General features: G+C 63.6%; 9 protein-coding genes across 9 annotated transcripts; 3 read left to right on the forward strand and 6 right to left on the reverse strand.

The window, feature by feature from the left end:
- Positions 1-153: 153 nt before the first annotated feature.
- AMSG_11085 (uncharacterized protein) lies at positions 154-1695 on the forward strand (the record flags this gene model as incomplete). The annotated part of the gene is made up of 2 exons (XM_013897508.1): positions 154-160; positions 199-1695. 2 exons carry the CDS (start codon positions 154-156, stop codon positions 1656-1658), a joined length of 1467 nt encoding a protein of 488 aa, XP_013752962.1. The 3' UTR covers positions 1659-1695.
- AMSG_11086 (uncharacterized protein) lies at positions 1666-8284 on the reverse strand (the record flags this gene model as incomplete). Its single annotated transcript, XM_013897509.1, has 2 exons — positions 1666-6645; positions 6681-8284. 2 exons carry the CDS (start codon positions 8282-8284, stop codon positions 1680-1682), a joined length of 6570 nt encoding a protein of 2189 aa, XP_013752963.1. The 3' UTR covers positions 1666-1679.
- Positions 8285-8313: 29 nt separating this feature from the next.
- On the reverse strand, positions 8314-8940 carry AMSG_12413 (uncharacterized protein; the record flags this gene model as incomplete). The annotated part of the gene is made up of 1 exon (XM_013897538.1): positions 8314-8940. One exon carries the CDS (start codon positions 8938-8940, stop codon positions 8314-8316), a length of 627 nt encoding a protein of 208 aa, XP_013752992.1.
- Positions 8941-9611: 671 nt separating this feature from the next.
- Positions 9612-10347, reverse strand: AMSG_11087 (uncharacterized protein; the record flags this gene model as incomplete). The annotated part of the gene is made up of 3 exons (XM_013897510.1): positions 9612-9729; positions 9789-10300; positions 10339-10347. The coding sequence occupies 3 exons, from the start codon at positions 10345-10347 to the stop codon at positions 9612-9614; spliced, it is 639 nt and encodes a 212-aa protein (XP_013752964.1).
- Positions 10348-10612: 265 nt separating this feature from the next.
- AMSG_11088 (uncharacterized protein) lies at positions 10613-11275 on the reverse strand (the record flags this gene model as incomplete). The annotated part of the gene is made up of 1 exon (XM_013897511.1): positions 10613-11275. One exon carries the CDS (start codon positions 11273-11275, stop codon positions 10613-10615), a length of 663 nt encoding a protein of 220 aa, XP_013752965.1.
- Positions 11276-11379: 104 nt separating this feature from the next.
- Positions 11380-15694, reverse strand: AMSG_11089 (uncharacterized protein; the record flags this gene model as incomplete). The annotated part of the gene is made up of 3 exons (XM_013897512.1): positions 11380-14398; positions 14425-14654; positions 14684-15694. 3 exons carry the CDS (start codon positions 15692-15694, stop codon positions 11554-11556), a joined length of 4086 nt encoding a protein of 1361 aa, XP_013752966.1. The 3' UTR covers positions 11380-11553.
- Positions 15695-16216: 522 nt separating this feature from the next.
- On the reverse strand, positions 16217-18331 carry AMSG_12414 (uncharacterized protein; the record flags this gene model as incomplete). Its single annotated transcript, XM_013897539.1, has 2 exons — positions 16217-17337; positions 17575-18331. 2 exons carry the CDS (start codon positions 18329-18331, stop codon positions 16301-16303), a joined length of 1794 nt encoding a protein of 597 aa, XP_013752993.1. The 3' UTR covers positions 16217-16300.
- Positions 18332-19181: 850 nt separating this feature from the next.
- Positions 19182-23050, forward strand: AMSG_11092 (uncharacterized protein; the record flags this gene model as incomplete). Its single annotated transcript, XM_013897513.1, has 2 exons — positions 19182-19186; positions 19225-23050. 2 exons carry the CDS (start codon positions 19182-19184, stop codon positions 22967-22969), a joined length of 3750 nt encoding a protein of 1249 aa, XP_013752967.1. The 3' UTR covers positions 22970-23050.
- Positions 23051-23095: 45 nt separating this feature from the next.
- On the forward strand, positions 23096-23869 carry AMSG_11093 (pyridoxamine 5'-phosphate oxidase; the record flags this gene model as incomplete). The annotated part of the gene is made up of 1 exon (XM_013897514.1): positions 23096-23869. The coding sequence occupies one exon, from the start codon at positions 23096-23098 to the stop codon at positions 23867-23869; it is 774 nt and encodes a 257-aa protein (XP_013752968.1).
- Positions 23870-23897: the final 28 nt, after the last annotated feature.

Raw genomic sequence — 23897 nt, forward strand, 5'->3', positions numbered from 1 at the left:
CACAACTCGCGTCGCTCTCTGCGGACTTTATCCGTGATGTTTCGCCCATTGCTGGTATTGGTTTGCGGGACTCATCGTCATCGTCTAAATCGTCATCGTCATCGTCATCGTCGACACCTCAATCTTCGGGCACTTCTTCTTTGGCGTACTCGGATGCGACGTCATCATCGTCGTCGTCACCGCCATCACCACGAGAAGGGATATCATCACCATCGCCGGTCTCGCGCGCGAGCTCACAAGTCGTCATTCCGGCGGTCATTCTGCCGTCGCACACTCCACCGCCACACGTACGAGCGCAGGGCTCGCGGACATGGTCGGCCGCCTCGCTCTCGACCAATAACTCGGCACCGCTTCCACGGGCCTCACACGTCTTTGGCATCCTCATCGCACTCGCGGCTGTCGCGATCTCGGTGGCCGTCACCGCCACGCTACTCTTTGGCGTCCTCCCGCTCTCGTCGGCCTCGCCCACTTCGACTTCGTCATTTGTCCGCCACCACGCGCTCTATTTTCTCGTCCAAGTGCCGCTCTTGCTCTTTGTCATCCATGGGTATATGGTTGTTACGTACTCTTTTGTCTTTGAAGGTCTCTACATCGAGCCCCTCCCGCTCCTCTTCCGCTTCTGCTCAACCTCGCTTCCGGCCGGCGTCCTCGCCCTCGTCACTACCGCGTCGCTCTTCGGCTTGCAGCCAGGACTTTTCATTGGTGTCATTGCTGTTATTGTCACCATCCAGCGATTCCTGGTCCAGTACACCTCGCTGTACACCCTCCGCGCCGCTCTCCTCACCCAGAACTTTGTCCGGCTCGGTGGACGCTACCTCGATCTACAGTGGATACTCCTGCTCCTCCCGCTCATCGCTCTTGTGTGCACCACCTACGTCTTTACTGCTGATGTCATCTTCCTGCCACTGTGGCAGTCGCTGGCTGTCTTCTTCTTCTTCTTTGTCCTCGTCGCCGCACACATGTTCCGCGTCGTCGTCATGCGCCCTCTCCAAGCCCGGCCCTTCATACTCTTTCCGCTCGCCATCCAGTCCGACGCCACTGCAGACGTCGGCTTTGCCTTTCTCCTGCCCTTTGCCACCTCGTGGGCACCCATTGCCACCCTTGTTGTCCTCCGCATCTCCTACATAACCCTTCTTATCTTCTTTGCCTTTACCTCCCGGGGCGCCAGCTGCCGCATGTGGATCCTGCAAACCCGTCGCGACCGCTCCGCCGCCGTCCACCTCTACCGCTCACCCGACGCCATGCTTGCCTTTCGCCAGCGCGTCGCCCACTACCTCATCTTCACTGTCCTCTCCTGGGTCATCTCCTCGGGCTCGTTTGCGCTCATCGCCTTTGCGCTCCGCAACTCGGCCAACTTTCCTTTCGCCTACCTCCCGCGCCCCCATCTCCACTCCTCGCTCGCCATCGCCGCCACCCTCACTGCCATTGCCGCTCTCGTCCTTGTTACGTTCCTCTCCGCACTTCCGCACCGCATTCTCGCAGACGTCGCCAACTCGCTTCGTCTCGGCTGGTACCTTGCTGCGCTCTCCTACCTCGTCTCCACCATCCTCATCCTTGTCCTCCTTCAGGCCCACTCGAAGCTCTGGTTCACCTTGCACGCCTCCAATCCCGGCGTTCTCGACCCCCTGGCCTCCTCGCCACTCATCCCGGGCCTCTAGCATCAGCAGGCACACTAGCCTTTACATCGTAAACGGAATGTTGAATAGCGCCTGCATCTCGCTCGCCATCTTGGTCGACAGCGCCATCGCCGCCTTTGACTTGATCTCCGGCTCGAGCGTGCTCGCCATCAGCGCCGCCATGCTCGCCTGCATCCCCGCCTGAAGCGCCCCAGAGAACGCCTGCGCCACCACCATCTTCTCCGCGTACGGCATGTCGGGATCCAGAAATGCAAGCGGGTGGTCCGGCGGCAGCGCACCTGGGTGGTCTGACCCAGCCGCCACCGCGGGCGCCGGCGCCAGCGCTGCAATCTGCGCCGCAGCCTGTGCATACGCCGCAGCCTGCGCCTCCCGCACGTTGGCCACCGTCTCGCTCACCTGCGACTCGACACTCGCCTTGACGCCCTTTGCCTCGGCTGCTATCTTGGCTTCGCGTTTGCGCTGCCGCTCGAGATCGGCTGCGCGCCGCGCCGCCTCGCGCTCCGCCCGCGCCGCCTCGCGCGCCGCCTTGGCCTCAGCCTTGGCTGCTGCCTTGGCCTCCCTCTCCCGCGTCGTGGTGTCGACGACGTCAAACTCGATTTCGGCCTTGAGCATCGGCATTGCGTCGATCTGCTTGCTCGCGTGGTAGTACAGCACCCGGTACCTGCCCTCGTCTAGCTTGAGTCGCAGGTTGCATCCGTTCCGGTCCGACACCAGCGCGGTACGGCTTGAAGACAGATCCTTGCGCTCCATCAGCTCGCCGGCCATGCTCCATACCTCAATCCAGTACCGCACTGTCGTCGTGATCGGATAAAAATGAACGTGGTTGTGCTCAAGCACCAACACCACAAGCGGCGGCCCTCTGCCCGACGGCGGCGTGACAGTGACAGACACGAGTTGCAGCATCCGATTCGCGCTCAGCGCGTTCTCGGCAGCCAGCGCCTCGGCCAGCCGCGCGTCATCGATTGCTAACGCAGACACCGGCTCGTGCGGCCCACGGCCTGTCGCCACCAACACTGCTACATTCCCGGCCACGCTTGCCTTGGCCACTCTCAGCGCGGGCACGAGGCCCACATTGATCTGCCGGAACAGAAGCGAGGACGTGGCGTGTGGAATCGCGACCGCTATATGTGTCGAGCCGGCACCAAAGACCGCACCATCGGCCGTCACCACCAGCGCGGCCCCGTCCGACGACGCTACCGCCACCACGCGCTGCGGCGGGTGTCCACGCGGCGTGCCTGGCGTATGCAGGGAGACCTTGGTCGGAAACTGCCTCGATCGCTGGACGCCGACCCCAACCATCCGCCGCGATCGGTGCGCAAACACGTACAGCTCGCCACTTGCAGACACCGCGGCGTTTTGCGAGACCGCCACAAACCGAGTCTCGATCGTCGCGGGCGTCACGTTGATCCGCGCCGGACGCTCGCTCCCGCGCCCCAGCACATACAAATTGCCACCTGCAGAGAGAAAGACACAGGCCTCGCACCCAATGGCCATGTCGGTCATCACCAGCGGCGCGAGTATGTCCAGCGCGACAGGCAGTGCAAACGCCTTGGTCTCTCGCGGGGCGCCGAGCTTGCACTGCTCATTCGAGCCCCATCCAAAGACCTCGCCTGTCGCACTCCGCGCCAGCGACGCCTTGTAGCCAGCCACGACCTGCACAATACGCAGCTTTTGGATGGCCTTGATGAGCTGTGGCGAGCTGCGCGGCAGATCGTCACCATGTCCAAGTCGCCCCATCCCACCCGAGCCCCACGAGAAGACCTTGCCAGACGCTGTGAGCGCTAGCGCATGGGTGGCATGGACAGACACAGACTGCTTCCACTCGCGGTCAAAGTCGTTGGCGCCGTGCGGCGCGACAGAAACTTGCACCACACCTTTGCCCGCCAGTCCCACCAGCGGCAGCGGAACATGGCTGTACAACACGTTGCACGACGCAAGAAGCACCGGATTGTCGCCCAGAATGTACACGCTGTTGACCTCGGGCCGGTTCTCGCTCCCCACCACAAACACCGCACCGCGATCAAACGCAGCCACGTCTACCACCGGCGCTCCGATGAGTCCAGCCACAAGCGATGGTGTCTTGAACGTAGTAAGATTCGACCGCGAGGAGCCTGTCGCAAACCACTCGCCCCACACCAGCGGGACCGCCGTAGGCACTCCAGTCTGCTCGTGGACAATGGGATTCGGCAGTACTACGTTCTCCACAGACGGCAGCGCCGGAGCACCATACTCAAGCGGGCCCTGCACAGCAGTAATCAGCGTTGACCGCAACAGGTCGCGCGGGAGACAGAGTGCCGGCGTCATATCCGACCGATGGCTGCTACTCCGCGACATGCGCTCACCGTTCGCAATGTCCATAAAGCAGTTGCTACACAGGCACCGCTCAAGCGGCGGCCGCGAAATCGAGGTCACAAACCCTACATGAGTCTGGATAGGCAGCTCGCATCGGATGCACTCGATGCTTGCCGCCGACGTCGCCAAAGGCGTCACCGCAAACGTGGTCGTCTCGAGGCCAAGGTCCGGGAGCACCGGCATGTGTGGAAGTTGGCTAAGCCTGTCCCCAATGCGCACGCCCGGAAAGGCATCCCTGTTGCTTGGCAACGACATCGAGCACATGTGGAAAAACATCCGATCCGGCTCCGCGCTCACGCACGCTTCACACATCACCGTGTGGCATGTACGCGCGTTGTCGTACTGCGAGTGAAGGGAGCTGATCGCAGTCCTGCACGCAAGAAAGGCCGCTCCACCCACAATGTGCTCTTCGCAACGCATGCACGTCATCTTGCCGTACGCTGAGCTGCCGCCCTCGTCGGAGCGGACGGTCGGCCCCAGGCCCCACACGAGTGACGACGGCGCGAGCTGCAGCGGCGGCACGCTCGGGAGCGGAATGGCAGTAAAGGTGTGCTCCGAGGTGTGCTCGCTGCCGCTCTCCACGCCAGCACCCTTGGCATGGCACGCTTCACAGAGATCAAAGTCTGCACACTCGCGACACTTGTACCGCGTCCCGGCCAAGTCGGTGATCCGGCACCCGTCGCACCGCACGTTGCTGTGCCTCAAAAGGGCGCCGCATTTTGCGGGTGCCTCTACGTACAGCACGTGGGTTGGATCATGCAGCGAGGCAACAGTGCACGCTTTGCAGAGCGCAGTCGACGGGCAGCTTGCGCACACGCCACGGAACTGCCCGATGAGCCGCTCGCATTGAGAGCAGAGCAGCGAATCGCATGCAATCTCAGCCAGGCGCACCAGCACCGGCCGCAAACTGCTGCCTGCCACATTGAGCAGCGTTTCACGAGTGCACGGCCCGCACACTGCGACACACGGTTGCGGCTCTCGAGCTTCGCATCCGTCGCACATTTCAAGTGCCGTCGGAAGCGTCTGCACCCGCATCAGGTTCGCGTTCACAGACGCGTCGACAGTGACACCGCAGGCGGTGGCCGCGCCCGCAGCAGCCAGCCCGCCTGCCGGCACCCGTGCATCGCCCGACAGCGCAAGCCAAATGGGAGGACCACGACCGCGGGTGGTGAACGCAACTTGGTGCGGCTGCCCGTCGCCGGCAAGCAGTGGCGCCAGATCAAGGTCAAACGCTGGCTCGACCTCGCCGTCCAGCGAAAACACAAACCGCTCGTTCGCCGCGTTGAATCCGATACCGATGACGGTGCCCACCGGCAGCGGGCAGGCTGCCAGCCGTGCTGAGGAGGCACCTGCGAGCCCCGCTACAGGCGAGATTAGCTTTCCGCCGATTAGGTCGATCCCGAATGATGCATCCACCTCACCCAGCGGATCGAAGAGGCCGTGGTTCCCGGGCGCGAGCCCAATTTGGAACTCGTGCGGTGTCGAGAGAAGGGTGAACTCGAGGTAAAACGAGGAGGCAGTCGACGCCATGTCTATCGACAACATCGCGCCTCCGACAGGACCGATCCGGTCACGGCCGTAGCCGTAAAACCGCGGCGAGAGCGCCATGAGCCGACCCGACATGACAAAGCCGCGCGAGTGGACAATCGGCACACCGCGGGAAGCAATCAACGACATAGCTGACATGCAATGACGGCAGAACGTCGAGAGAAAGCGGCCCGTCGAGCTGCATACCCCGCACTCCCCCGAGGCTGGCAGCTGCGGCGGAGGCACTAGTCTGTGCGGACCGGCGTGTGTAGCAGTGCTCAACGCATTAAGAACCGACGAGTGACCGGCAACCTCGAGAGGAAACCGGGCGAGGACATCGGTGGTCAAACCACGGGCATCGAGGTCAATGCCGGTGGCAGTTGATGCAAACGAGACCGCATCCCGCCATTGCTCCACTTGCACCGTGTTGGACGGCTTGCCTAGCTGGCGACGGACCTTGAGAACCCGGTCATCAGACCAGTCCGTGTCAGAAGGGCGGAAAAGGCCGAGCTCAGCTGCGACAGAGTAGGCGAGCGGATAGACGCGCCCTCGGAAGTGGCGGGTAAAATCGTCGCGGTCGCCCAGGAGAGGAAAAGAGCTCCAGAGCTTGCAGAACTGATTCGAGTACGCGGCAGCCAGGACCCTGTTGCCAGTGGCGTCGTTGAGTACGGTGAGCGCTTCAAAGATAAGAAGGCCGAGCGGATGTTGTGAAGCAACCGTGCCGAGCTCGAGCGCAGCGAGCGCAAGCGAGAGATGCCGGTCAGCGTCTTCGATGTGAGCAGCCTCCAGCTCGAGCACGCCATTGACGTAGTACGCGCCAACAACGACCTCGAGCGGCAGCGGCGGTGCACCCGGCGCCTCGACGCTTGCCAGGACCTGTGCTGCCAGCGCGGCATCGTTGTCAGCCAGCGCGGCGTCGAGCGCGGAGCCAAGCGCGAGTGGCGCCGACGCACTCAGCGACTCGACTGCGAGTCGGTGTCTCGCGCGGAGGCGGGCAATGAGCGCATCAGACGCGTCTTCGCTTGGAGGAGCTGTTGGCGCGGCGTCGTCGATGACCGGCGCAAAGTAGCGAGCCAGGTCCTTGGTCCGAAAGAGGCCCTCAGTGCGGACAGTGAGCGAGGTGGCGCGGCTGGCATCAAGAGGGTGCGGGACGTCAAAAAGGACGACTCGGACTGTGCGGCCGAGCGGACGGCAGGATCAAAGGCCACGCCTGTGAGCCGGGTAACGGTGTCAAAGAGCGCGAGCTTGGAGATCCGCGAGACGAGTGAGGTCTTTGGATCGGACTCGGATCCGGAGAGAATCGAGCCGTAGAGGCCAAATGAGATGTGCAAGCGGACCTTGATCTCCGAGGTCCAAAAGAACGTCGAGACCTCGGACGAGCCGAGAACGGTGTTGAGGTAGGTGACAGCAAGTGCGATGACTGCCCGCGGCGATGGGTCCAAACACTGGCGCATCTTGGTGTTGAGCGCACGCGCAGTGACAATGGCCACCATGTGTGTGAGAACGAGCGACGCGACTACCTCAGACTTGAGTGAGATGCGGACAAGGCCGAGGTAGCGCTCGGGAATGCCAAGATCTTCCATCCACTGGGTGATCTGGTGGCCTGAGACCGGGAGGACCGAGGCGCTTTCGAGGCGGGCGACAAACTCGGGCAGAACACTACCACGCAAGTGTGCGGTGGCGAGGCGGACATTTGCGTTGTAGACGGCGGCGTCTGCGCGGCCAAAGCCAGTAAACGCATCAGACGAGAGCGGCGACGCCGTGTATCCGGCCACTAGGTTGGCCGGGAGGTGGCGGTAGAGAACTGAACCGCGGAGGGCGACAAGGACGACGGCCGGGCCGCGGATGATGCCGTCGGCGAGTGCCGAAGCAACCTCGTTGACAGCACCAGCACCGGTGAAGCAAACAACAAGCTCGCCGGCAACCACCATGGAGACCGAGGCCGATGGCGCTGTCGAGGCCTGCGGCGAGAGGATGGCGAGGACCTCGGTGTTCCACGACGCGATGAGGACCTCAATGGTGGTGATGGATGCGTTAGCCTCGCGCCAAGGACCGGGAGGAATGAGCATGCCGACAGCGGTATCCGACGGCTCCTCTGGCGGGAAGACGCGCGCAGTGTCGAGGAGGTAGTACTTGCCGTCGCTCCCGCGGTGGCCCTCGATGTCGGCCGGGCCACAGATGGTGGTATACGGCGGGGCGCGACCGACAGGATGAGGCGCGAGATTGAGCAGCTCGGCCGCCGCCGCCATGATGGTGTTAAACACCGGATCATCGTCGTGGACAGTGATGGCGCCGTCGTCCGAGCCGTAGATAAGCGAGGCCGAGCCGTCGATTGGGAGCAGCGACGACGCAATGATGCGATGCCCGCGGTAGTCGAGGATGGTCATGAGCGGAAAGTGGAGGTCAGGCATGTCGAGGTGCAGGAAGGCCCGGAGGCCTTCGAGCTCGAGGCCGGCCGCGGCGATGGCAAACTGTGCGCCAGCGTAGATACCGTGCGAGTCGGTCGCAAACTTGAAGAACATCGACGCCACCACGTACTTTTCGCCACCGGCAACGCCGCCGGCTTCTGTCGCCGGCAGAATCCGCCGCGGCGCACCCTGCGGCAGCCCGGCCTCGTCCACAATGATCCGCGCAATGGCCTGCGCCGTCTCGGCAAACGTCGAGGTCAGCGCGTACAGACGCGCGGCGCGGACCAGCCGCTCATGCGGCGTCGCCACCGGCAGCTCCAGCAGCGTCTGGAACTCTGCGTTCCAGTCGCGGGACGCCATCTCTAGCAGATCATCTTCGAGTGGGTCCGCTACAGCCGTTCGAAGAACGGGGCGCTTGGTGCCGCCGCTCCGAGGCCAGTTGAGAATGGTTCGTTGTCGTACATCATGGGCTCGCCGAGTGTGTCGGCGTAGGCGGCGATCGGAGCCGGGGCAGATCCATTCGACCATGCAGGTGGTGGGCTGTCCGGCATGGGCTCGCCGAGTGTGTCGGCGTAGGCGGCGATTGGAGCCGGGGCAGATCCATTCGACCATGCAGGTGGTGGACCAAGCGCCGAGTACATCGATGCACCATCTTGTCCGTTAGGCGTCTGCCCAGGATGGGTAGCAAGAGCGATGGGTGTGGCTGGCCCGAGAGCAGCGTAGAGAAAAGTGGACGGTTCCAGAGGCGATCCATCCTCAGCAGTTGCAGCATACGCCATTTGAAGTTCCCGAGGAGCAGCATAACCTTGAGCAGCGTTTGGAAGAGCAGAAGCCAACCCCGATTCACCATCGCCCTCCATACCATTTGCCATCATGGTCAGCTGCATGACCTGCGGAGGGTGGACAGCTTCCAAAGCACATGCATACTGCGCCAGCACACTACCTTCTTCCACATCATGTCCAAGTCGCGGGAGGTGAAGAACGTTCCTCACTTGGTTCTCTCTCACACTTGCCATGGTTGTCAGGGTGTGAGGGAATGGATACGACTATGTTCCATAGAGAGAGTGCGGTGTCGCCTGGTCTCTCTCTCACACGGCCAAAGCGCCTTCGATCGGCACAGACTGCTGCTGCCGCTCGCCGGCTGACACATGCGCAGCAATACAGCGTCGTTGTGCTGTGCAGGGGGGCATTCGCATTCGGACGAGAGTATGGTGCGATGGACAGGAGGAGGGAGGGGGAGTGGGAGGGGGAGGGGGAGGGGGGGGAGGAATCGGATTATTGCGAGGGAGAAATCCGACTCGAGGGTCCCGGCTACGTAGCGCGCTTAGTCCAGAGGGGGGCATGGGCTTGGTCCAGTCGTCGTAGACGGGATCGGGCGATAGAGAGGGAGGCTGAGAGGGAGGCGAGGCGGGCCTGAAGGGCGACAAGCCCATCGGATGGCGCACAGCTCGAGTCGTTCGCCGCAGTGGCATCGTCGAGGCAGCCAGCAATTCCGGCGGCGATCGACGGTCGTGGCCAGCCAGGCGACGTCGTCATGGCGGCTCCGAGAGCGCGCTCGGCATCACTCACTGCCCAAAGTGCCCAGCTGCAGACGGCGGTGGCAGCAAGAAGAACCAGCAGGAGGGCCAGCGCCGCCCGTATTGCCGGCGATCCAAACACCGCTGCCCGCGCCCGGCCCTCGGCCGCATCAGCTGCAGCCTGAAGCCGGGCTCGGGGCGAGGCCAGACGCTGCGGCGATCGCGATCGCGACCGAGACCGAGACCGAGACCGCGACCGACGCCGCCGCGACCGCGACCGCGACCGGCCTCTTCGTGACCGCGACCGAGACCGCCGCTGGCTCGGCTCGCCCGGCGGTGCCAGCGACGTCGCCGACGTCGCCATGCTTTGGCGTGGCTGCGCCGCCGTGGCCACCATCTTTTGTAGATGCGCCAGCCAGGCCCCGTAATACTCTGCGGTGCGGGCGAGCGAGGCTTTGGCGATGACCCGCTTGAGCATGGTCGACTTGATCCACTTGAACTCTGAGGAGATGAAAAGAAAGCAGGCCGAGTCGGGCGCAGCCGGATCCGCCCAGCAGCAGTAGCGATTGAGGACGAGGAAGTAGTCTGCGTACGGCACGCCTGTTGATGCTGTCTCAGTCGCCACCACAAAGCGCACCGGGCCGGCGCCGCCATCTACGGAACGGACCACTGCAACCTGCTCCTCCACCAGGTGTGCCTCTTTGACACCCATCGGCGTCTTGACCACCTGATCAAAGACCAGCTCCCGTACATCAGTCGCATCGTCGGCACGATGTGACCACGGCGACTGCGACTCGATGCGATGTCCCAGCTCGGCGTAGAGCGAAGGGAGGAAGCTGCCACCTTCGGCAAAGACCAGCTCCCAGAGCCCAGACACACTCGTAGCCACGCGGACACGGTCCACATACGTATGTTCCAAGTGTGCCCCGTCTCCACACCCGCACTCCATCCCTAAGCCCTCGGGACCAGGCGGCACGAGTCGGGTGTGCCGCAGCACCGGATCGAGGCCGACTCGCTGCCCGTCGCGCTCCGCACACCACAACGCGCCTCCAGGCTGCGCCACGGATTAGAGGCAATATACCGGAGGGTGGATATGCTGGCCGGGCAAAGTGTGGGGGGCCATGGTGGCAAAGGCCAAAATGATCATGTTTACAACTCACGATCTGCACGACTAGGCGAGGTTGAGCGTCTTGCGCAGGAGCTCCATGTTGGCGTTCTTGCCATGCGAGGCAGCAGCAATGCCGTTGGACGGACACGGCATGTCCGGGATGGTGAACACACCGCTGGCGATCGAGTCGGTGAAGCCCGAGAAGGAGATGACGACGTCAAGCGAGTTGGTCGTCGCGTTGTACGTCTCAAGGGCAACCAGGGCGCCCGAGTCGATGGCAGTGTATGCCGAGTAGACCTGACCCTCGCCATGGGCGGACCAGATGTACGCGTTGGTGCCGTACCAGTTGCCGACGCCCACAAACTCCGCCTTGGCCAGCGCATCCTGGCCGATGACCGAGCCCGAGGTCGCCTGCTTGGAGCAGACCTGCTTGTTCTGCGTCGCGGGGAGATAGGCGAGGGTGGTCTGCGGCGAAGAGAACTTGCCCGACGAGTCAAAGTTCTCAAAAACAGACAAGACCATCGGCGGCATGACAATGTCCGTCCGCTGCATGCCCGTGGTGTAGTCGACATACATGGCTCCCGTAAAGTACGTCGCCGGCGCCACAAACATGTTGATGTGGGAGGTCCAGAGGTTGGGGAGGGTCGGCGGCTGCGGGTCGGCCGTCACTGCCACCGCCAGAGCAAAGGCAAGGGCAACAATGGCAACCTGCATAGTCTTGGCCATTCTCACGTTCAGAGTCGAGTGTGTACGTGTGCGTGTTCGTGTGCGTGTGCGTGTGCGTGTGACTGTCCAAACTGCCTTGGCTGTTTTATTCTGGCCAATGGCATGTGCAAGACCGACGGTGGCCAAAGGGCTCGTGTCGCACGTGTGCGGACAGTGTACGGAAAATGTAGTTTGCGGGGGAGGGGGGGGGGCAAGATGAGTTCAGGAAGAGCAGGTTGCACTCTGTGTTCATGGCTTGGTTGAGGACGGACAATGGGTTGTTGGTCGGCGGACAGGTGCTAGATTTGCGTCATCTCGTGGTCGGCGGACGGCGGGGTCTCGGATTCGGCGGTGCGCGCCGAGAGCGCCTTGGACGCGACGATGGCGACGACGGCGAGGGCGAGAAAGGCAAAGCAGACGGAGAGGGCAAGCGGAATGGCAAGCTTCGAGTTGCGCTCCTCCAGCCGTGAGGTAGCGACCTCGCGGTCGGCAGCCACAGGATCGATCGCGTTGGCCGGCGCGCCGGCGACAGTCATGACAAAGACCTCGGACACGTCGATGAGCTCCAGACTCACGGGCGCGGTCGAGATCATCGCGCCGCTGCGGCTCCAAACCGCATTGATCGAACCAAATCCGGCCACAACATCCCACACCGACTCGCCAAACACCGACGCCCACAGCCGGTCGTACGAGCCGACCGGCTCTGTCGCGTTGACCAGCTCGGGCATGTCAAGTCGGGACGCAAGGTCCAGCGGGCGGGACGCCGTCGCGTTGACGCGCGATGGAGTTGCCTCGAGATGGCAGAGCCACTCAATGTTGACGCATTCCGAATCGCTCGCCATCGGCCCAAAGTCGTCGTCGTCGTCGTCGACGCAAACCTGTTCTGTCGAGCATGTCATACCCATTGCGCTTGTCGGGTCCACACTCGCCGCTGCCCCATCCACTAGCGCGTTGCGCATCTCGGCTAGAACCGCCGTCCACCGCACTTCACCCGGTCGTGGATTCGCTGCCACGTAGCTGTCGGTGACGGCAAAGACTGGCCAGCCAAACACGACACTGCTCGGCAAGAGTGGGCTCGACTCTTGGGAAAGCCGGACGAGCTCGTGGGTGAGCTCGAGCCAGTGCCCGAGCACCACGTCGCAGTCGCCGCTGCTCACTGACGCCGGATTGAACGACGCAAGCGTGTCCATCGCTGCTCGGACCGATGACGTGATCAACGGATTGAGTGTAGGAGCTAGAGCAGCAATCACATCGACGTGCTCCGGCGGGACGCAGACCCGCGTCGCCCGCGCCAGCAGCTTCTCAGGCGTCACCAACTGCGTCGGCTTGGAGAGCCCGTTGCGAACGCCGACCGCCGTCAGGCCGTCGACAAGCAACGGCGCAGTCGCCGCCGCCGGCTTGGTCGCCAACGCCGAGCTCAGCTCTGACGCGAGGCCAAAGACAACGTCGGCGTCGGTCCGCAGCCCAAACCCGCCGACCACCACCATCGTCGGCTGGCCGAGGACTGCCCGGGCCAGCGCTGCACACATTTTGGCTCCACCGGCATGCACAACCCCGGACGTGTTCGACATCGCGCTGCCGATATCGTTAGTCACCAGATGGCAGACTAGGTGACCGCGCGCTCGGATGCGATGGACCGCAAAGGCGTCAACCACTCCGTTGACAGGTACCCGTCCTGAAAAGGCATCAAACGTGGCAGCAACTTCAGACGGTGTCCTTTGTGGCGATGCAGAGTGCGCGGCCACAGGCAGCTGGTCCGGCACGCTGGGCGTCGGCGATGGCGCAGCGCCCAAAGTGTCGTGGCCGCTGCCGAGCTGCAGTTCCCCGCCAATCATGACTCCGCCGAGAAAGGCAGTGACCAGCAAGAGCACGCCTGCCAGCACCAGTGGCAGGATCACAAGCCGTTGCCGCCGTGGCTTGGTCTCGTTCTTGGGCACCTTGACGGCATCAAATGTCTGGGTTGCCTGATGTGGCTCCGGCTCCGGCTCCGGCCGCTGCGGCGACGACCGGCCGGCTGCCACCACCCCAAGCCGCAGCACGCCATCATGCCTGCCGGGCGCCGCGAGTGAGAGTGCCGCCAACGGAATGCTGTCCATGCCACCGCTGTTGTACGGCATGTTCTTCGATGTCCAGCTTTGCAGCTCTGATGATGCGCCGACATCATCTAGCTCGATGCAGTCCGAGCTGACGTCCGAGCACGTTGCGGTGACTGACGGCGACGACGCAGGCGACTGCGCCTCCAGCACCGTCTGAACCCGTTCCAAGAATCCGAGTGCAGCTGCGTGCGGAAGCGGTGGCTTCGCCACGGTCGTCAGCCACAGGTACGCCGCAAACCCGGCATTGGGCGCCAGCCCTACCAAGTCGCTACCGGCGAGCCCGTGAATCGCGTGCAGCTCGCCAAGGACAAGCGACGACACTGGATGACCGCCGACAACCGCGGCAACCGTGGCATCTCGGACGCCATCCACGGCGAGCTCCGGCAGCTCATCTCCTATCGAGACCGAGGCCAGGAGCGCAGCAAGGAGCATCGGCTTATCGAGCACAGCCTCGAGAACACAGATGCCAAACGCGGCGCCGGGAGTGACCAGCAGCGGCCAGCCGCGCCGCTCGACCGCCGCGCCAACCGCAGCCACCGCCGTCGAGTTCAGCTTCTCGGCCGCCCACACCAGCGCAACTGCAAGATCAGCCGCGAGTGGCAAATCCAGTGACTCATCCGCGAGTGTCGACGGGAGATAGGCTCCGATGGCATGTGCAAGCTGAGGCGTCGAGCCAATGAGCTTGACGTGTGCAAGCTCGATCGTAGCACCCGTCCCAAGCGCATACTGGTGGAGAAACGGTGAGCCCGAGCCGGAGGACCACGAGCCCGGCGACGGCGCCGCAGTCGAGGTCGATGATGACCTTCGCTCGTGGTCGATGAGCAAGTGTCGCCGTCTTCGCGAGTGCGAGGTTGAGTCGTCCGATCCATCCGAGCTATGCGAGCCTGAGCCCGATGCTCGAGTCGTCCGTGTCCGCTTGCCACGTGCCACGTGCCAAAAGACCGAAAACGTGCGAGAATTGGACGCCAGCGTCGTCCCATCGGTCAGCACCGCAGTGATGGTGACCGGAATGTCGGCCGCGACGCGGGGAGCGCGAGACCGAGCGCAACTTGGGACACCTCGCCGACGTGCGACGCAAACCGTCGGGCCTGCTCGATCACCACAGACTGCGGAAGGAGGACCAGGACGTCAATCGACGAGGTGCGGACGACCACAGAAGATGTTGGATCCGCTTCTAGCTCGAACCGATGGGTGCCAAAGATGAGCTCGACTGAGCCGACTCTAGCCGAGTGGAGGCCAGTGAACGATGTCGAGACATGCAGCGGCGCGCGCCGATGGCCCACCCCGCCACAGACAACCCGCCACTGGCGAGCGTGCACATGTCTGGCTGTACCGTCGCAATCCGCAGTCGTGGTGGAGGAACGAGCGAGTTGCTCAGCTGCGGCGCGTATTGCGAGACCAGCGCATGCTGCATCGACGCCGCCAGCAACCCGTCGCCCGGCAACCCAAAGGCATCAGTAGACATGCCAAGCACGTCGTTGAGTGACCAGTCCATCTGGATCGTTGACAGGAGCGCAGGATCCAGAGATAACCCTGACATCGGCGCCAGCGCCGCCGCGGCGCCTACCGCTGGCCCGGCATGAGCCTGGGGGAGCCGGATGCGTGCGCGATCGAGCCGGACAATCGAATCCGAGTCACGGGAAACCGACCGGAGTGAGACCCAGGCCCCAAAGTCGGAGCAGTGGATGCGAGCACCGGCGACGGTGCCAGGAGCAAGCGTCGACATTCCGACTGTCTGCCCGAGGTCAGCGATGAGCGCCTCGAGCGAAGAGAACGACGCCAGGTTGCCGCGCCACATGTGCCATCCGTCGTCCTCGAGGTCGACTGCGCCAAGCGCGACAAGGACCACGTGATCGCCGGCCTCCGACAGATTCGGTGGCGAGACCGTCTCGGTCATGCTCGACGAACCTGGCGTCGACGCCGCGTGCGCCTCGGCAGCCGACGGGCCCGGGCCGGGCGAGCTTGCAGGCGACGGCTCTTCGATCCACTTGGACGCGAGGACGGTGTTGGAGAAGACGGCAAAGACATCTGACTCGGCAACTAGCCGCACGTCTGGCGCCACTACGGCGTCCAAGACCAACCGGACGTCATCGAGCGTGCCACGGATGACACCAAGCGAGGCACGTGCCGCCGACAAATCGATGATACCCTTGGAGAGAACAAGGGTGCCATCGCAGACCGCAATCCTGAGCTTGCGCAGTGCAAAGCGACGGCCCGAGATGAAGACCGAGACGGCAGAAGCTGGAGGTGGCTCGATCGTCGACTGGCCAGAGGCGCTGGTCAGCTGTGGTGGAAGGTCGACAAGCGCTCGCCAGCGTGAGGCAATGACGCAGCCCGGATGCATGGTGCCTCGGGTGGCGAAGCGTATGCGGCCACGCACCACCCGATTACCAGCTACAGCACTCATAACTGAGTTCTCCGAAGCTACACACGCACACACACCTTGCCTGTCCCTGGCCCCTTGGCTGGTTTCAGAAAGGTGTGCCCACCCGGGCCAATCTGCCAACTATGCCCGCGTACGGTGTCCAATCTTGCAAGCGCGTGCAAAGAACTCGGGTCACGGTGGAGGCCGCTGCCGGCGCAATCCATACCACGCTGTACAGGGTGGCCCACAGGCTACACCTTTTGCTTCATTTGGGGGGGAGGGGGGGGGGGGGGGGGGGGAAGGGTAAACATACCAGGAGGATGGAGTGTAGTTAATGGAGTCACGCCCTCGCATGTGAGCGACGACTCCAGATCACCGCCGTCATCGGTGGTGGCTAGCGCCAACCACGTGGGGTGAGCGGTTCCGCACTGCGGAACTCGATTGTGCCTTTTCGCACGGTAGTCCTCGCGCCGCATGTGCGGCGAGGTTGGCTGATGTGGAGATTGTGCGAGGGATAGTGTGGATGGCGTCAGTCATTGCCATACGGATTCGGGCTTGTGTCGATCGCGATTCGGACATGGCCGCCTACGACGGCGACGACGACGGCTTGCGGGCGACAAAAGACGAGAGCGGGCGACCGTCCGAGATGGCGACCGCCGAGTCGTCCCAGATCTCCCAGCCAGCAAAAGCAGCAGCAAGCTCGCCATCGCGGAGGAGAAACTTCTCCCGCTTCGGCTTGCCCCACGCTTTGCAGGCCCATGTAAAGGTGTGGACGATGACAAAGCCGCCGGGCGCTACTGCGTCAGCGACCCAGGCCCACAGCGGGCGATACAGGTATCGCGCCATGACGACAATGTCCAACGATGCGTTGCTGCCGCCAATTTCGGCGACCACGCGCTCGAGCTCGGCGCTGGCCTCGGCGATCGGAACTTCCTCTAACTCGACCAGCGTGGCAGTGGTCTTATGGGCGACGCCGTGCTGGTCAGCGAGGACCGCCACGTTGGCCATGTGACGCTCCTGGTGGTCGACGCCGATGCTGACATCGATTCCATCGTCCAGTGCCATAAAGACGACATCGCGCCCGGCGCCGCACGCTACGTCCAGCGCCACGCTCGTCCGCGTCCCATCGCGGCTGGCAGCCAGCGCAGCTACCATCGCCGGATAGTGCTTGGCGAGGACAGGGCACGGCTCCCACATCCGGGCCGAGCCCTGGACGCCGGTAACCATGCGGGCACCGATGCCCATCGCCGCCACCACCGCATCCAACGTCGCTACCACCACTAGCGGATACCATGGCGCGAGACGATCGACAATGGCGCCGGCGCCGATCACCACATCCTCCGGCGAGCCGTCCGGCGGAAGGATGACGCCGATGACCGTGTCTCGCGGAGGCAAAACATGCGCTAGCACATCGTACTCGTTCCATGGGACGCATGCTGCAATGGACAGGTGCCCAGTCTCGTACGCAGCTCGACTGCGGAGGTCGACCACGCGGACCGCGTCTTTGGTCGACCACTCGCACAGCGCTCGCGTGGCGGCCTCGGACACCTCGCCGCGGGGCGCAGACTCACCCATGCGTGAGCTCTCGCCCGGGCTTGTGCTGCCGCAGCAGCTCGAGGGAACTGACGTCGCCAGGATGGGCTGGAGTTGGCCAAGTGAGAGCCGTCTTGACGTGAGAGGTTGTAGAAGTGGGGCGGAGGCGGGATCCGCTAGGTGGGGCCGGACCGATGGAGGAGTGGGAACTTAGCCGATCATCGCCACACACAGCCGTAGGCTGTGTGTATATGTGTGTGTGTGTGTGGGGGGGGGGGGGGTCGTTTGTGTAGCATAGGATCAGCTGCGGTTGAGACGAGCCTGACGAAGCGCCTCCATCCGCTCGGCCATGGCCTTTTGCTTCTCCTGCATCTGCGAGGCATAGCGGGCTCGGACCGAGGCGGCTTCTTGGTTGGCGACAAAGTGTCCGCGGCGTAGGATCTCTTCATGACGTCCGCACACACTAGATTTGGGTGGTGTCGGTGTAGGCGTAGGCATTGAAGGCGTCGGCGCCGGTGCTGGCGCGGGCGTGGGTGCAGCAGTAGGTGTAGGGGCGGCAGGCGCGGGTGCAGGCGCGGTGGCGAATCGCGAAGACTTCAGTGTCTCCAGCAGTGCCTCGCGCTCGGCGCCCAGGCGGGCTAGCATCTCATCCAAAGTCTCCGACTCGGCTGGCTTGGGCGAGGTGGATGGAGCCGGGTGGGATCGGTCGCCCTGCTTCCGAGGATCAAACCGCATGGTCGGCGGCGAGAAGGCAGCCTGCGCCTTGCGAGCAGCGGCAAGCTCGCGCTCGAGAGCAGCCTTCTTGGCAGCCATCTCGGCGTCAAGCCGCGCCCGGCGGAGCGCAGCCTCGCGATCAGCAGCAGCGCGGCGCGCCATGGCGTAGATCATTCGCTGCTGGGCGTCATACTGACTGCGAAGCTGCTCATCCGAGAGAACAGAAAAGGCTTCTTGCAGCAGAGTAAATGCCTCATGGCTCCCGCCCTTGTCAGGATGGAGCGTCTTGGCCTTGGCCTTGTATGCCGTCCGAATGTCCGCAGCCGCTGCATCTTGCGCCACGCCCAGTACCGCGTAGTAGCTTGTCATCTGCCCCTCTCCCTCCTCTCGCCCCAGATAACCGCCTCAACCACTACAGACGAGGTAGCGACGTGTGTGTATGAGAGAGAGTGAGAGAGCGAGTGTATGTGTTTGTGTGGTTGTGTGTGTACGCTTGCTGCCCGTGATGTCAGTCGAACACTGGCCACAATGGAATGATCAAAAGCCATGCCAAGCACACCATTAGCGAGGCGAATCCCATGCCCCAACGATTATCATGCACTCATGCACAACACGATCATCCCAGACCCAGATCCCAAATCCCCCCCCTCCCCCCCCCCCCCCCCCGCCGCCCATCTTCCCCTCCTCCTCCCTCCCCCGTCGAGCAGGAGTTTGGTTTGGTTGACTCACGCCATGCCCCACGAAGGACACTCGTCAGACACGACTGACCTTTTTACCTGAAGATTGGGCAACACTTTGCTCGGCAGGCACTGGGCTTGACTGGCGTGGTGTGTGTAGCGAGGGTGTGGGGTGAGCATGATGAGCACAACAATACTGGCTACCTTTTCCACCACAGCCCTCTTGGCTACTCTCCTCTTTCCACATCTTAGCCAAGTCGTCGCTTTGGCCTCGGCTGCTGTGGTGGCTCTGCTTGCTGCCGTCGTCTTTCCGCGACTGACGTCGTCAGCCAAGTCATTGCCGAACCTCGACACAAGGTCACGGTCGGCTTTGGGAGGCAGTTCTGTGCCAGCGACAGGTCCTTCTGCTGCAGACACTCGGTCCTCCTCGCAAGGCTCAGTCTCCTTTCGTACGCCTGTAGGCACTGCCTCTCACTCGCCTGCCGCGTCGGTGACCGGACTCTCGGTGGCCGTCACGGCCCAGGCCGCATCAGACGCCGCCGATGCTGTGTATGGTGGCTCTGGGAGGCGGAGAAGGCGGAAAAGGCGGAAGGGCGATGGCGACGGTGATGCTGCCGACGGCGCCAAGGCTAAGGCCCGCGAGAAGGTCAAGGTCCGCAAGAAAATCCGCAAGCGGGTGCTGGCTGCAAACCAGGAGCAAGCTGTAGGCAAGGCCAAGGCCGCGGGACCCGAAGAGATTGAGGTTGATCCCAAGGACTTTTACTCGCCGTACGAGCTCCCGCTCAAGGTGACGAACTTGTACGGCACGCCGCGGCACATCGAGCCCAACACCCACTTTTCGATCCCGTACGCCAACGAGCTGTTTGAGGGCCACGTCTCGCTGGTCTTCCGTGGCGAGCCGCGCGATCCACACTTTGACTCGATCTACGACTCGTGGAAGACAGTGTTTGAGATCCAGCTGCAGGGCAAGCTCAAGGTCAAGACGAGGTCGACGCTGTACATGGGCATCGAAGCCATGGGTCCGGTCTCGATCGGCATCATCGGCCGCGCGCTGGGCAAGATCCTTCTCAAGCTCATTCGGTCACAGACACGCGGCATGGACGGCACGTTCAACGAGGGCGACGACCTCCGACCGCACATCTGCTTTCCCATGGCTATGTTTGCCGACCGCTTTGTGTGGACGCCCGAGGGCGAAACGCCACCTGCCATCGGCCAGTACCTTGACTGCGAGGACGACGAGTCGGCCAAGGCCCGTAAAAAGGCCGCAACCATGGACGACCGCTACGGGCCCGACTCGGGCATCCTCACCATGTCGTTCCGCTCGCCGCGCCTCGACATGGTCAACTGGAAGATCATCGACATCCCGGGCATGAAGGACATCAACTTTGCGCCATACCTCGCCGGCCTCGGCCTGCAGATTGTCGCCTACGACATGCCTCCCGACTGGACCGGCATTCACCTTGACTCGGCCAAACAGTACTACTTTTGCTTTACCATCGAGAACACTGGGACTGGCGTCCGTGCCCGCAAGTCATACCCGGCGTCGGTCCCGCCCGAGTATCTTTACCACCCGGGCGATCCACGCCTCGACGCCGCCCTCGCCTCGCCACGCGATTCCGAGTACGAGTACGAGTACGTCGAGACGTACGAGTACGATGAATTTGCTCGCGATGAGGACGAGCCTGGCTCAGGCTCGGGCTCGTCGTCGTTCTGGTCGTCAGGCGGCGGTGGGTCGCCGCATCGGTCTGCTCGCCGCCAGGCTGCCGACGACGACGACGACGATGATGATGATGATGACCTCGACGCCGACATGGACGACCCGTTTGAGGCATCGCTCTTCTCACCGGAGCTCACCACTACGCTCAAGACTCCGGGGGCGCGGTACTCGTCGATTTCGGTTCCTGCTCTCATCGAGTACTACCCGCACAACAAGCGGCGGGTGCTGTATGTGGTGCACGCAGTGCCGGCGGCATCGTCATCGGCGTCGGCGACTGCCCTTGCTAGCCCGCCGCCGCCGCTCACGCTCCCGATGTACTCGCCGCCACCATCAATTGCGATCTCGCCAGAGTCGGAAACTGGGCGAATGACCTATGCGTCGGCGTCCGACTCGTCAGATGCCGGCGCCAGCTCGGGGTCGGGCCACGCCGACCCACCAACGCCATCGCGGCCGACGCTGCCGTACGTCCGCGGGCGGTCAGGCTCGGCCGGCTCGCGGTCGGAAAGGGCGACAGGCGCTGGCGGTGCCGACGCTGCGTCGTCGGCCGACTCGTTCTCCAACTCCTCGGCTTGGACCGAGGTGGAGGAGATTGGCGAGGCCGCCGTACCGATCCGCAGCCAGGCGGACCCCGAAGGCCTGCGGGTCTCGCGGTCGGCGCGGTCGTTGACCTCGCTCAAGCGTGGCAGCAAGCGATCGTCATCGGGCTCGCGGTCGCAGTCACGGTCGCGGTCGCGGTCGCGGTCGCGGTCCGGCTCGAACTCGTCGCGATTGCCACCAACGACGCTTTCGGCCCGGCGGACCGAGACTTCGGGCTCCGAGTACTCATCGGGCTCGTGCAGCTCCAAGTACGAGGCACGCCGGGCAGTGGCGCGGGCGCCGCGGCGGCGGTCAGGCGAGAAAGGTCGGCGAGCTTCAGGCGGACCTTCGCGGTTTGTCGGCGTCTCGCTCTCACCGCTCGCCGGCGAGTACAATCGGTTCTCGGCCGTGGCTCCAGCAGTCTCGGGCGTCCGCCGCGTCCTGCGGACATACTCGGACATCCGCGACCTCGAGGCGCACTTTCGGTCGCACTCGATCTCGCGCAAGGGCCTCAAGAACCCTAAGGTTCGGCGGTACTCGCGGCTTGCCAAGGAGCGGTCGGCGCTTGACGCCTTTCTCTCCAACGTGGCGAGTGCGCGGTCGCCGGCGGCGCAGCAGCTACTTGCGCTCTTTCTCACCGACACGGTCTCGGGTGACGCGCGGTTCTTCCTCTCGGGCGCGCATGAGCGCGACGCGGCCGACCTCTCGACCCAAGTCAAGTTCCACACCTCGGCTGTCCGCGCACTAGACGAGACGTACTGGCGCGAGGAGACGGCGCTGCTGTACTCGGACAACCTCTCGTTTTGTCAGTTTAAGCGCAAAGCGCGGCTGCACAAGAGGCAGAGAGTGCAAGAGGAGGTGACTGCCATCATTGCGCTTGACGACGTGCTCTCTGTCGGCCCGCTGGAGGACTCGAACACTCCGTTTGACGGCTTTGTCTTTGTCAAGATTGTGACACTCGAGCGAGTCCACTACGTGTGCGTGGCGTCGGAGGAGGTGGCGGCGGCGTTTGTGGCCGCCATCTCGGCGGCGTGCCATAAGCTGCGGGCGTCGCGGCGGGCGCTGTCATCGGCAGTGACGCAAGTCCGAGCGTCAAGCGCAGGCAGCCAGCAGGCGGTGTACGTTTACAGTGTGCCGCGGTTCAAGTCGCGGCTGCTGCTCAATGGCCGGCGGCTGCTGTTCAATCCATTTGCGCCGTCGATGGCGTCGGCCGTTGCCCCATGGGAGGTTATCGGCGAGCTGCTGCGTGAGGGCACCATGCTCCGTGGGAGCGACGTGCACTCGGTCAAGGTCAACGCCTTTCTCGACGCCACTGTCGAGCTGAAGCGGCTGCGGATGGACGAGCAGGTGTGGAACCACAACCAAAAGGTGGCGTTCTTCCTCAATGCCTTCCATCTCCTTGTCGTCCATGCGCTCATCGTCCTCGGGACACCGTCGTCCAAGAAGGAGGCGCGCCAGCTCTACACCGACTACTCGTACCAGCTCGGCGAGTACGTGCTCTCGGCGGCTGAGATCGAGCACGCCATTCTCCGGGCGCCGGCGACCAAGCACCCGGCGCGGCTGCAGAAGACCCGGGCACGGGTCTCCAAGCTCAAAAAGCTGCGGTCAAAGGACCCCGTGCCGCGGTTCGAGGAATCTGATCCGCGGGCTAAGTTTGTGCTCGACCGCGTCGACTGGCGCCTCAACTTTGCCATCATCTCGGGCTCGCTTGGCTCGGTCATGACCTTCCCGGTCTACCATCCGGACCACGTCGACTCGCAGCTCAACTCGGCGACCTCGGCGTACCTCAATGCGTTCACTTCGGTCTCGGAGACAACCGCCGTCGTCACCCTTCCCAACCAGTGCGCCAAGCTCATCCCGCACCTTGGCGCCACCCACCTTGCAGTCCTCCGCCGCCTCGAGCCGTTCTACCGTGGCTCGCTCGCCGCCGCCCTCCAGCGCGTCCTCGACTCTCGCGACAAGAACGTCTCGATTCATTTTGCCGAGCCCGAAAAGGGCGAGAAGCTAAGGTTCCACGCCGCGTTCTCCATCGCCTAGCGGGGCCAAGTTCTTTCCTGCTCCTACTCATCTCCTTTCCCATCCCCTTTGCTGCCCCTATCAAAGACATACTCGCGTTGCTCCTTCCGCAGCACTTGTCTCCGGCAGACGTTTGTGATCGGCATCATGTCGGCAGCGATAAGCGTCAAGTCGCGCTTCGGGAGCAATGCCGAGGCCACACACCCGCCGATTGTGCACTTTACCCGGTACTACGCCCACGCCCGCGATCGGTCGCAGCGGAGCTCCGAGCGCCAGTTTCCGGGCGTGCATAACGCGCTGCTCTCCACCGTGTCGCCCGATGGCTTTCCGGACGCGCGGACCGTCTCACTCCACGAGTACTCTGACGATGGCTTTGTCTTTTGCACCGCCCGTGGCTCGCCCAAAGCCCGTCAGCTTCTCGCGAGCGGGACGGCGGCACTGACGTTCCTTTGGCCGCCGTCGCAATCGCAGGTGAGGATTATGGGCCGGGTGACCGAGCAATCGCGCGAGGCGACGCTCGCGCTGTTTGACGCGTGCACGCCCCGCGAGCAGGCCTACTACGTCCGTACCGGCAGCGGCGGCCAGTTCGGCCAGTCTCAAGTCGTGGCGGTGGTGGAAGATTGCCATGATGCCCAACAGGCGGTCGATGACGCCGGCCCCGAGTATGCCCTACCGGACGGTTGGACTTCGTTTATCCTCCTCCCGCACGTAGTCGAGTTCCTCTGCCTCGCGCAGGCCTCGCGCATGCGGTACATCCATGTTGAGCGGTGTCGTGAGTCCGGACCGGTCCATGTCCTCCATACCCTCCCGCTCGAGGCCGGTGGGGAAGAAGAGGCCGACGCGGGCGAGGGCGAGGGCGAGCTGGCGAGGGGCGGACGCGATGCCGGGCATGGATGGTACCGGCAGGATCTGGCCATGTGAACGAAGCGGTGTCATGTTACTGGCTCAC

The sequence above is a fragment of the Thecamonas trahens genome (assembly GCF_000142905.1).
Source record: "Thecamonas trahens ATCC 50062 unplaced genomic scaffold supercont1.69, whole genome shotgun sequence".
In the NCBI taxonomy this organism is placed as follows: Eukaryota; order Apusomonadida; family Apusomonadidae; genus Thecamonas; species Thecamonas trahens.